At 43.9% G+C, this 13558-nt stretch overlaps 1 protein-coding gene across 14 annotated transcripts in view; it reads right to left on the reverse strand.

The window, feature by feature from the left end:
• CELF4 (CUGBP Elav-like family member 4) overlaps positions 1-13558 on the reverse strand; it is a gene marked incomplete at both ends in the record, with an annotated part of 688465 nt that overhangs the window by 51412 nt on the left and 623495 nt on the right. For all 14 annotated transcript variants that reach the window (XM_084278569.1, XM_084278576.1, XM_084278571.1 and 11 more), the window contains one exon: positions 5572-5715. In XM_084278569.1, coding sequence (XP_084134695.1) covers positions 5572-5715 — 144 coding nt within the window. The remainder of the gene's footprint in view (positions 1-5571; positions 5716-13558) is intronic.

The following is a 13558-nucleotide window of genomic DNA, read 5'->3' on the forward strand; positions in this document are numbered from 1 at the left end:
GTCTAGTGGCATGGGACGAGGACAGTGGCCAGAGATGTGGTTGGGAATGGGATGGCTGCCCCTGGCATCAAGTGACTGTTAGCAAGGTCATGCAGCTGCACTCAGCAGAATGTTCCTTCTTAGAGAGAAACATCTTCACAAAGAGATGAAGTGACTTACTCAAGGCCAAAACCTTCTGGTAGAAATAGGTCATGGATGGTACAGCGTGCCTTCCCCAGCCCCCCAAAGAAATACGCGTGAAACCGAAGAAGGGGAAGAGGAGAGAGAAGGGTTATTTCTGATGAGCTCTCTTTGAAACTGCATGATCATTGCCCTTGGAGAAGGCTTACTCTGAACGATCCAATGACCTTCTCATTTTTTCAGTGTTATTTTCTATCCTCTTCTCTGAATGACATGATGTTTTGCTTGACTTTTCATATTCTTCTCTCAGTAATAATAATAAAAGTAATAACAGCATCCCACGCTTCCCACCTCTAATGATCTATATAGACACTTAGCTAATTAATCCTCATGGTATCCCTGAGATAGAAAGAGGTAAGTAAAGTGATCAATCAAGCAGTAAGAGGACTCATATTTGGTAAAATCACAGAATTGACAAATTCACGTCTGCTTTACTGAACTGGCCATTGGGAAATAAAATTATCCCCTAAGCCTTCAAGCAAACAGAAGCTATTCTATAAAAAAATTAGAATGGGATTTGAGACATTTGCAATGTGTTCTTGGAAACAGAAAATTCCGCTTTGAAAATAAAATTTTAACTTAATTAATATTCTAAAAAAAAAACCCTAAACAATTGTGCAGCACCTGGATTCATGTGCCTAATGTCTTTCCAATGCCTGATACACAATAGTTTGGATTTCTGACTTCCTGAGAACTGTGGAGAAAACCCAAAACCTAAAAAACTAAATATGTATATAGCACCCAAATCTGAGTGTTCATTATTTCTGAATTACCAGGGAGATGATGATCAGAAATATGATATTAGCCCTGCTACAAAGTAATAAGGCTTCAAAATAGGGTTCTCTTCTGGAATAGATCAGAACAAGTAATTTGCATAACAGGTAGTATTTACCAAATATACTGTCCCATTTTGGTCATTTAAATATAATAACTATTATATGCAGAAGACAGTCTATGTTCAGTAATTTTTCCCTGATTTCATAGGGCTAGCTGACTTTTTTTTAAAGTATATTCTCAAAATAATTTCACAGTGCGAATTGAATAAATATTGGAAGAAATGATTCTTCCCTTCTGCACTACCTCAGACCACTTAGCAGAAATATCCTTTCATCTCTATGGAGCTGGGGCAGGGAGGCAGGGCAGGGAACCTATGCTTTTATGGTCAGTGTGGTAGTTGCTGCTGCCCTAACTTCCTAAGGTGACCAACCACTCATGATGATGACTGAGCGCTATGCAGTGATGGATGTTCCCATATCTGTTGCAGTTTCTGCTTGCAGCTCAGGAGCTGCAGCCACTTGTACTTTCTCAGAGTGAAGGGAGCTGGGATTTGCTGACTGGAAAGGACTTCAGTCTGGAGAGCAAGTTCTACCGTTGCCTATGATGCCCCTGTCCCCATCAGTCTGTTTTTACTCACTAACTCTACGCCTGTCTCCTGCAGCAGGATGCAATCAGTCCCATGGCTGGAATTTGGCCAGGAGACCGTGGCTAACACTCCTACCCCATTTTTTATGCAAACTTGATTTATGACTTTGATCTTATTTTAAATAATTTAAAAATTAAATAATTTATACAGTATCTGTCACTTTCCAAGGAGCCTTCCTTTGTTCTTGCTTTGCTCTTCTGCATTTTCCCAACTTCCAAACCCTTTTTGGTCTGTGCACGTTTCCTTTTCTGCATGGTGGGGCAGCAGTGACATGAGATAGCCACTACTTGCAGCTTTCTTCATAGAAAGAAGACCTGCAGAAGCTTTTGCTCCTGTTTTTTGTTTGAATCAGGGCTATACTACCACTGTTGATACTCTGGCTTGATTTTTACTGCTTGTGATTTTGGACTTGGCCACCACATTGCTTATCAGAAACTAAGAAGGTGTGCTGGAACGTGTGCCTGCAGGTTCATTCTCCACTGGCAACAAGTGAATGGTGGTGCCACCAACCCTCAGTCTCCTCCTCTCTTGCCTGAGTACAGATCTACACTTTAACTGGGACTGAAGAAACAGCTATGAAAACCCAGCTGATTAGTCTGACAAGAAGATCTACTGCAGTAAACATATGTGAACTAAAATAAACAATTACCCCATAAAAGGGGAAATTAAACATAGGAAGATATTGCTGAAAAGAAGAAAAATGCAAAATATTTTTAAAAATGCCCTGAAACAAATTAGCACAGAGGTTCTGGGAGCTTTAGGGATCCATGAAACCTGACTTGCCTTGAGCTGCATGCCAAAGAGGTGAGTGAGGTGAGTCTGATGTGACATTCTGTGTCAGCACACAGTGTTAGTGCCAAACTTTGGTCTGCTTGCGGGTGACACATGGGCTGGGGAGGGAAAGACCACACTCAGAGGAGAATCCCATTGGTTCTTGACTTTTTACCTCTGGGTCTGAGGTCATATGGCTGCCAAACTGTTGGTCTGCTGAGCTATCAAGGTTAAAGTTGCTTAAGCTGTGTTGAGCGGCTTGGCTGCAAGCAGTGGCAGGGAGTGAACTGTGACACAGACGTTTGCTGAGCTGCAAAATGGTAACTCAAAGAGGAGCTGGGTTCCAAAGCAGTCCTGGTGACACCATGAATGACTTATCAGTCAAGTACTGATGGACTGAGACCCTTGCTGCCTCTCCTCAGTGGTGCTGATGGGTTTGCAAATCTGCGACTGCCCACTAACCTCTCAAACAGCTGCACTGAGTGGGTTTCTGCTACACTGGCTACCTTGATGCATGGAGACCTTTTTGCAGAAGCTAATCCAGTCCCAGTGGTGTGTGTGATGCCTCTCAGGGGAAGATTCAGCAGGAAACTGCTACCTAGGGGACTTGGCAACCTCCTCCATGGGGATGTACTGTTATAAACTATTGATTAACCAGCTCTCATGGGATTGCTTGGGAACTCTTATATGGGACATCAGTTAAGCCTGGACTGCAGCAGGATAGCTGGGAGGACAGGTTATGTGTACAAATCAGGGACCTTAGTGTCTCATGCCAGTCCTTGCCTTAGTACTAAGCACCAAGGCAGTTACTAAACTTGTGTTACCATCATAACCCTGTGTGAAAACCCGTGGAGTGACAGCACAAGAGAGAGCTGTGTCCCTGAGAGAGAAGGGAAAATAAATAAGTCTGATCATCAGCTTTCTTTATACATGGGGACATAAGATCAGGGGGTCAAACGATTCACCCAAGGTCACATGAGTTGCTGGTGGCAGTGGCATCAGCTGTCACTGCTGTCCTGCTCTTGCATTTTCAGTGTTTCACCTTCCCTCCTCTTGACTTGCCCTAGCACTTCAACTTCAGTTCGGGCTGAATAAAACTGCCCCCCCGCCTTTCCCTCTCCCCCTATCGATCCCTCCATCTCCCGCTGGCATTTGCGAGGTGCCAATCACCCTGATATCTAAGAACCAGCAGTCCAAGGTGGATTAATCGGGACTGAGGGAACATCACAGAGCCTCAGCGCTCCCTTCCTTCCCTTTTGTGCAAGACGGTGAGATGAAGCAGATAGGGAGAGACAGAGATAGGGAGGCTGATTGAGAGACAGCATCTGAGCACGCTCTGGGTGTACAGGCGCCACACGGAAATGTGATCCCATCGTTTAGACAGCTCTGAAGTCCCCAGGGTAATTGGTGTCACCGGCTTGTCATATCCAATGGGTCAAAATCTAAAACTTATTATTTTCCCCCTTATTAGCGTATTTACCAGAAAAAGGAAAAAAAAAAAAAAAAGGAGAAGAAGAAGAAAAAAAAGAGGATGGGTCCAATTCTGCTTCAGCAGAAATCAATAGAAAAAATATTCATAGGTTTAACGTGGAGCAGGAGTGGAACCAGAAGTAGTTTTCTCTCTCTCCACAGATAAATCCTCACTCAAGTCCCTGCCCTCACAATGTCCTGTATTATCTGGTGAGAAATAAACGGAGAGAACTTTTGTGGTGTAAAGGCTCAGACCTCACCCTCTTTTGTATCAGTATAAATCTGGCAGTATAACCTCTACTATCACGACAATTAAAAGAATTACTCTAAAAATGATGCAAGAGGTTTTGGTCCAGAGAATCAGGACAGTGCCACCTCTCCAGCTGCCTGATCAATGCCTATAGAATAACTCTGGAACCACATCTCTTGCCTGACAGCCTCTGCAGATGTTTGTCCCCAGCTGCCCATGGGTTGCTTCCCGTCAATTCCACTGGTACACGGGCGCACAGATGCTGCACCCCCCTGCCAGGCTGCTGGCCACTAGCCTGGGCTCAGCTGTGATTTACTGTCTCTTTTCCCCTTCCTGCAGTTTTCCCCAGCCAGGAGGAGAGTTAAACGCAGTCAGGCTGGGGAAGGGACAGCTCTTCTATTGTGTGATGAGGAAAGCAGGGGAAAAAAGGAAGGGGCAAAGATTCTCTTTGACTGGGAATGAAAATGAGTAAGCAAAAATGGAAAGAAAAATGGAATTTATCTGGTAGGGAGGGAATAAAAAAGGTTCAGAGCAGCACCAGGAGGTACATCTTGACTCTACATGTAAAAGGCAGGCTGGGTTGTACCATCTGTCCGGTGAGTCACTTGACACTTAGTGGAGGACAGAAGTTTCTATCCTCTCAAGTTACAAAAAGATCGTGTGGATGTGATGGAAAGCCTGGTGTCAATGTATGAGAAGGAAACAGGCAGGGAAGAAAGTAGAGCTTGTGGTCAGTGTGCTGGAATGAGTACAGGTACACTGGAATATGATTCCTGGGTTGTCCCAGTATTACCTAAGGCGAGTAATTTGGTCCCTCTCATTCAGAAAATGTTGATCTGGAAGATGGGATTAATGGTACTTCCCTCCACACAAATCCAGGTACACAGTGTACAAGAGGGCCACATTTCAACACCGAATGGTGCACTGCTACTGCCTGCAAATGTTCCTGAACTTGATCTTGTCTTGCACATCTTTGTTTATAGCAGCCTAATGTAGTTGTGCAGAGGCCTCCAGTTCAGGGCTTCATCAGGAGCCCAGCTGGATTTGCTCAGGAGCCCAGGGTCCAAGTTAGGTGTACAAGTTGGATTCCTGAAGGTAGACAGTGCAATGCTACTTCAAATAGATGATGTGTTTTCCCAGAGTGCTTAAATCATACAGGTTTCTTTATCTGCATATGTTTACTTGTCCATTTTTGTGTCACCCAGCATGCTTTCATGAACCTAAAAGCATTTCTGTCAACAGTTGCCATTTTACCAAGTGACCACCCCAAAGACACCCACAAGGATGCATGGGGCAGCAGGGGCCTGACCAAACAGAGCAGAGCACCACCTCCCGTGGTCAGATCTGTCTGTTTAGTTGGTTTAAAGAAGAAATCAGTAGTTCCTCTGCTCAGTTGTTCTGCTCACATGTGCTTTGTGCCATTTCAGGTGCTACCCTTATTCCCCTGAGCATGCATAGAACCAGTGTCTATACTTACTGCCTGTGCATAGGCGCCATACGCTCCAAACTGGATGGCCATGGGGTTGAACATGCCCATTTGTCCTGCCATTTGCTGCATGCGTCTCATGGTACGTTCCTTGTCTGTATCTGCAAACTTCACCACCAGGCTTGAAGAGGCTCCCTGCAGGACAGGAGACAACAGAAGACACAGAAGACATGTTGATTAGTCAGGTACACACTGGCTCATGGAACCCATACAACTAACACAGATATGGAGGTGTAGGATCCACCTGAAGCAGATTTTTCCAACACAGCCTCTCAGGGCTTTTGAATTGGATCTTTGCCAGATACTTGAGAGTATTAGGAAGGAAGGAAAGGACCCTGGAGGGTGACTAACAGAGACTGGTAGCCCAGTTCTTCCTTTCCCCCAAAACTCAAACTTCCAGGTTGTCATTAATGTTCCCTTTGCAGAATTTGTTTACTTATTCCTTCAACATATAGAAAACCTTCCGACCCAGAAGGTTGTTCACATCAGAGGACAAAGATTTGGACTCAGTGCAGCAAAATGTAGGAGCTTTAGTAGGATGAATGTGATGGTATTTGTGAAGTGATTTATTTTGATGGAATGTGTTAGCTGTATGCATGCCAGACCCCCTGAACTGGATCACCCTTTCACACTGTCATGTCTTATAACCCCCATGTCCACTGAGAAATCTGTGCTCAGCCTTGGAGACAGGATGCTCTATGCTCTTTGTGTGTGTGTATGTATGTCTCATCACCAGGCAGCATCTCTTGAGCACTGTTAAATTGGTGGGAAAAAATAGTACCTGATGAACTTGAGTTTCCTTTCCATGAACATTTAATATTACACTTTTCTGGGCAAGTTTTACGGTGTTTGGGTTATGTCTGCAGTCAACACTGGTGCAGAACTACAGGTGATCATCAGTGCTGGCTGCAGAAGTCTGTGAAAAATGTAGAGCTTTTGGGAATGGAAGAAATCCCTCTCCTTCCCAAAATGAGATGAAAGGTCAGTAACTGTGATTCTTACAATTCTGATAGGAGGCAAAGATGGGAAGAAATAGATCTGCTTAAGAAGGAAGGCACTGATTTTTTTTTGGCTGCCTCCAAGGACATCCTAACTTCATGGGTTGATTCCCCACCGTGCAGATTCCCTGGGGGAAGAGGGGTGCAGAGGAGGGGGGGATCCAGCAGCAGCCCCGACAGCAGGCAGACAGTTGCCTGGGGAGCTGGGCTGCCACTGAGTCTGGGGAGATGGGCAGGTGAGCTGTCAGGAGACTGACAAAGAGCAGCTAAAATCATCACACTCCCATGGTACGCATCCCTTTTGACACAATGGTATTCACTGATGGAAATAGAGTCAGTGGGGAAATTGCCAGCTCAGGCTCTGGCTCTGGCTCTGGCAGTGAGGGAAGACCAGCTCCATGTCAGAGGAGCTGGGATGCTGTGGGGCCTTCGTTTTTCTAACAGAGGTGGGATTGCCTGGGACTGCACAGTGGGAGTGTTATTAACTGGATCACACACACCCCTATGCACCTATAAGCAGAAAAAAATAGTCTCAGGGAAAGCAGAGTTTCTCTGCTAGAAATTGGGAATACTGTAGTATACCACAGCTACAGATGTACATATATATAAATCCAGGCTATGCATATTCAATAGCCTCTCCAGATCCTCAGTTACGAATAAAGGCTTGAGGAATTAACTTGCTAAAAAAAACCCAACCCAACAACAATCTAAGGCCACACAATGAGCGATGTTCCCCTGGATTAGCAGCCTGTTCTGGGAGGAAGTGATTTTCATTGGCAAAGAATCTTTCTTTTTGACCTGTTAGTCTCTCTCTAATAAATCTATAACCCGCTCAGACAATGTGGTGAAGAGCAAGGGGTTGCAAGAAGTGCTCCAGAAAAACAAAAGGATGGAGAAATGAATGCTCTATTCAAGGGTGGAGAGCAGTCTTCAGAAGTTATTATAAGAACAGAAAGGGGGGGGGTAATGGGGGAGGGGGAGGCAGCGGGTAGGGAGAGGGAAATCTAGTCAAAATTCCCCTGCATTTCTGCTCAAGGCTGGGTGACTTTTAATTTTTTTAAATCACATGATGTAGTTATTGATCCTTCCCCAAATCACACTCTTAATTGCAGCTCATCGACAAATGAATATTTTAATGCATACATTTCCTGCTAATTATCACCTGGACCAGTCCTTAATTAGATTTCAACACTCATTTAATTAACCCTGATCCAAGAGACTGTTTGGTAACCTGAATCTAATGATTTAAACCTATTTGCAGCTGTATTGGAGGGAGGCAGTGGTCCACAGCAGACTGGGCTGTTCAAAGCTGCTGTCGTGATCTGCGGAGCAGAGGCTGCAGCATGGAGGGTTTTGGAAACTGCATAAAGCGAATGAGCATTCCTCTCTGCAAATGAGTGTTGAAGATATGACCCACTCTAGTTAGCAGAACAGATAAGTGTAAACGAATTGGTGTCTTCTTCCTTCCCCTTTTCTTTCTCTGTTTTCCCTTGCAGTCTTAGGTCCAGAGAACTGCCTCAGGAAACTGCTGATGCCTCATGCTGTTGAAAACTGAGCTATTATTGTAGATGGCATCATGCAAACGTGGGTAACCTCCACATGAAGTTCTTGCCCCTGGAGTGTTCTTCCCTCCTGATGTGAGTCATAGTGACTGCACAACAACCGTTTGACCCAATGGGATCTAAGACTGCCTCTTATGAGATGTTTTTCTGGGTTGCCTGTCGCAGCAGGACTTCAGGCCTCTTTGAACATCACTATCATATACATGGGGCAGAAAGGCCATTGACAAATAGAAGCAAGTTAGAGCAGACACTACAAAGAAAGGAGAAAAGGGAGGGGCTTTTTTGTAAGAGTGCTCTGCAATGAGATGCACATATAAGCAGTTAAAGATGTGTAGCTAGTAGAGACGCTGCATTGCTCTTGAATATGAAGACTGACCTTGGGATTGATGCTTTCTGTAAGTTGGTTATTCATGTGCAGCCCTTTCACGAGGCCAAAAGGAAGTCAGTCAGTAAGCTCTTTCAGATCACCCAGTCCAGGATTTTTAGGAGAGAAGCCAAACAGTGCTGTTCATCCACAGCAGAACAAGACTACTTTCTACTCCAGTGACTACTACTAATCCACTGGATAACATTAGAAATGACCCAGAATGGGCCAGAATTTCCATGGGGTAAAAACTGCAGAGCCCTTCATCTGGACTATTTATTGCTTCCGCGAGCAGTTAAACCATGGTGTAAATCAGCCGTTGTCTGCTGACAAAGGCAATAGGTCCTGTCTGCTCGGTCATTTATTAGTAATACATAATCTCCCTCTTGCTGTCTCTGGCTGTTGGACTGGACCTTTTATTTCCCCAACCCTCAAGAGAGTTACTGTGGGTAAGTCAATAGTGACTTTGAGGTCTCTGTGTTAATTCTGCATTTTACTAGGGGAAGAACCTGTTTATTTCTCTACCTTGCAGATCCACAGTCAAAAGAGACTGTCATGAAAGCGAGCATTCCTACTGGCACCTCTGCAATAGGCTACTTGGAATTGGCATTTATCTCTTTTCCCATCATATCAACCTCCTTTTTCAAGTGCTTTGATATCTTTGGATGAAAAGAATAATATACGGGCTAAGTATTATTATGCTTTCCCTATTCTCTCTTGGGCCAGCAAGTCTACTTAATATGACTATCTTGCCTCCTGTCCCCCTCCTGTGCACAGTAATGAATTGCTCCCCTTAGTCAGCAGAGTCAGATGTTCTCTAGGCTGGCGGGGCGAGCGAAAAGATGGAGGAAAAATCACCCTGTCCCACACTCACTTTGTAATCCCTAATCAGAGTCCTCTGTGGGAAAAACTAATTTCCCAGCCTGTCTTGACGTGTGAAATAAAATCATTCTTGAAAATGGGAGCTTGACAGTTTGCTTGTGAAATTTCATATTCAACTAAAAATAAAATATACATCCATTGATATTTCATTTAAAGGTAAAGGAAAACAAATCTTTTGTCTGATTGCTGGGACTGTTTCCCATTAGTTATGGCCTTCCAAATGGAGTGTATACACAGATTAAGCAAAAGCTTTTCAGGAGACCAAATAATACTGCAAGGCATCAGGGAAAGCTGCTTCCCCTAGAACAATATTCACAGGAATTCTGTGAAGATGTTTTCCTGCAGAATATATGCCTGAATTTTCTATTCCTGTCAGCCCTATAAGTCTTCTCTGATGCAGTAGGTAACTGTTCTCTACAGATAGTTAGACCACTTTTTCTTGCAAAACTGATGAATTTGGGCCTAACTCGCTAAAGCCATTAAATTGTATTTCACTTCAGGCTTAACAGAGGTAAGCATACGCTTAAGTACTTTACTGCAAGGGTGTCTCATACAGGTAGGCTTTTACATCTTGGTTAGTTCAATTGGAGCAAGTTAAAGTTCTGGGCCAACAAAGGCTTGTTACATTAAAACTCCAGTGACTAAAGCTCTTGAGCATATGAGATCTGAATGTGCAGATCATATTAACTGCCTTCCAAAATGTCAGCCATGCACACCAGCCAAAATGCTTAAATGAACAGGTGCTGCTGGATACTTCTCATTTGGGCAATCAGGCTACCTTCATTAAGTGTCACCATGTGAGTGGGGTTGCTTCTGTTGGAAATTTTGTGGCTGCAAAGCAGAATTTGGAGGTTGCTGAGCTTCTGCAAGCCATTGGGTAAAAAAAAAACCAAACTGGCGGGGTGGCTGGGCCCAGAGTTGTGATTAATGGAATTACACCTGGCTGGTGGCCTGTCGCAAGTGGTGTTCCCCAGGGCTCAGCACCGGGGACAGTTCTTTTTCATATCTTTACAGATAATTGGGACAAAGGGGTCAAGTGCACCCTCAGTAAGTCTGCAATAACATCAGGTTGGGTGGGAGTGTAGTTATGCTCCCTAGGGACAAGGTTTAGTGGTGATTTGGAAGTTCCACGTTTAGCAGTGGGCCTCAATGATCTTAACGGTCTTTTCCAACCAAAATGATTCTATAATTCAGGGTAGAATTTCAAGGATCCTTGACATCAGGGTTTGAAAGCCAAAGGAGGATCTCTTTGCTTAGGGATCTCTCAGAACAGGCCATATTTGGTTTGAAAAATGAAACAAGATTACTTTTTGTAAAGGCCTGTGCAGCTCACCTGAAATAGGGCTGCTGTATTGGCCAGTCGGGGCTTGAACAAAACCTAGGATTTTAGACAAGCAAGCAAGAAGCTATTGTCCAATTAAAACTGTAGAGCAGAGGGAATTTTAGCTAGGTTGAAATGTAATTACCCATGCTGGAAGATAGCCAGTAGACCAGGAGTAACATCCCTCCCCTCTTGTGAAATATGCTATGTTTTTCTGTACTCAGGGCTTCAATTTCATGTCTCATCTGAAAGATGAGTAGAACGGCAGTGACTAGGAGCGATTTCCACTGTACAGTCCTGAGAGCTAGTTTAAACACACTTGAGACAAGAGTGACAGAGATAGAGTGGGGAAAGGAGGCATTCATCCAGGGCTGGAGTGACAGACCCTTTGATAATGCTGCTCCCTCGGTAGAGGGGATTCTTCATGCAATGTCCAAGCAGAGAGAGTTGCTGCAGGTACTTTCCTTCACAGGTCTCCGGAGCTGTAATTTATTTGGAGTGGAAGCTTGATTTAGGTTTTACTTGCCCATATACTACTTAGCAGGTGTCTCTCAGAGCTGAAGTTACTACTCTCTGCAGGGCAACAGAATCATTGAGTCCTGGTGGCACTGTACCCAATTCTAATTAGAAAAACTCAATATATAACCTGGGTATTAGTATGCCCCTCAAATCAAAGCCAGATATCCAAACAACCTAAACTTCAAAGTGGAGTTCCTCAAGCTCTACGTTTTTCAGCTCAGTCTGTGGATGATAAAAGTCCTCACAGAATCATTGGCTTTCCTTAATGCATTATGAAGTGTTATTATATTGGTAGACTAGAAATTCCTACTTGCTATTTACAAATATGAAACTGATAAATAATTCTTTTTTTGTCTATTTGAAGAAAAACCCTAAAGTACAGAAATCAAAAGAAAATGTTATATGTTTTAGTTTCCCAATAAGAGTAACATGGTTTGGAAGACAAGGTATGTTTAGTTTTCTGTATTTATTATCCCTGAAAATATCCTTACAGCAAAATATGCTAACTTGCCATAGTATTTTTAAATGAATTACTATTATTAAGAAAATGTTTGGTAGCTGCAGCCTAGAGCCCCATGAAAGCTAGTGTCTGAATGCCCTCTCCTTTAATCTAAGTAGGCAAAGATGAAAATAAGAGAAGTTAAATAATTCCAGAGCCATAAAGTGAATTGTCTATTATCATGGCAAGATAACATCAGAACTAGATATGGAGCCCCTGACGCTTCTCAACTCTGTTCCTTGGCAGTTCAGGATGATGACATGAACAGTCTAAGATGACTTGGAAAGAAACAGATGCTGAGGAAGGGCTGGCAAGCAGGGCAGATACATTTTAATTGTGCATGTGACATAAAAGAACATTTCCATGGCACTGAGTTTCAAGCATGCTGCACATGGCTGGGCATCTAAGATCGCTGTCATGCTGTATGACTCTAGGCTATCACGGTGTAAAGCATGTTGCTGACTGGGATAGTAAGAGGTATTCGTATTTTTGCAGCGTATTTAAACTGAAGATCTCCAAGCACTGTACAAGGGCAGGGTCATTAATTGATAAATAATTCTGCTTTCAGGAGACATGTCACCCATGCTTTAGCATGGTGAAACAGGTAGTCAGCTGAAGCTATGAGATGGTGTAAACTCAGCAAAGCTCTGCTGGCTTTGGTTGAACAAGATGTTGATCTATACTTAAGGATCTGCCCTTACTACATTCCACTTCACCAAGACTGAAGTATCTCTCCTTGCTGCTGGGTGAGACTTGGCAACCACTATTCCTATGAGCACCACACAGATCTTTGGGATGGGAACTCAAGCATACACCCGTACCTGATTTCACTTGCCAAGGGGATGTCTAAGGCAAAGTCATTGGTGTCTCATAGGGTACTTCACATCAGTGAATTTGTGCACACTTCAACTGAGGGTCTTATCTGAAAGTTATTGTTTTGATCTAAATACATCTTTGCCCTTTTAAAATTAATTTTGTTCTTTGCAAAACTCATTTGGGCAATAGCTACTGAATCACTTAATGCCAGCTATGTTTTGGATAGCGATAGCAATCAACCAATTACTAAGGTCTCTTTTCCTTACAAGAATGTGTGTTATCAATCCAGACCACACACCAGAGTAGGGCTGGGAAGGAGTGGTACAAGGGGAAACAAGCAGAAGCATCCAGAGTGATTTAATGTTGATCCAGAGCCCACTTAAATCAGAGGGAAGGCCCCATTAATGTAAATGAGATTTGGAGCAAAAGAAAAAGGAAGGGAAGAGAGGGTAAGAAAAAAACATGACCAAAGCAAGCCAAGAGGTAAAGGCCTACTGCTGACACCTTCATTCCTCAATGAGGTAGGAAGAGCACATCCTTAGAGGGAGGTGTCAATGCCTGGCGGAGCTCCCTCCAGCAGGCTGGGAACACCCTTGCTGAGCAAGGAGTGTTTTATGCCTCCCCAGTTGGAGCTTTATCAATGTGTCTGATCACCCAGGTCCTAATCTTATGCAGATGAGAGAAGTGTTGAGTGCAGCAATCCTTGTAGGGGCTGCTGCCAGCACCAAGATTTGGGCAACATTTGGTGGTGGCATAGTCAGGCTCCCACTTTCCCCAGGTTGTTTCCTCCATGACTGCTGATTTGGTTCCCAGCTCCCCTTGGACCCATAAAGCGATGTTATGGTGCCAGCTAAATCCTTTTGTCCAAAAGGAGGCCATGTGGTTCATGAAAAAGTTATCCTTCTTATCCTTTTTGGAGGCAGTGAATGATGGTTTGGGGGGGGGAGCAAAGAAGCATGGGGAAGACGGCAAGTGAAGCCTGTCACGTCCCACGGGTCTCTTTGCTGACCTGCCAGA

Source organism: Gallinula chloropus (genome assembly GCF_964237585.1).
Source record: "Gallinula chloropus genome assembly, chromosome: Z".
Lineage (NCBI taxonomy): Eukaryota > Metazoa > Chordata > Aves > Gruiformes > Rallidae > Gallinula > Gallinula chloropus.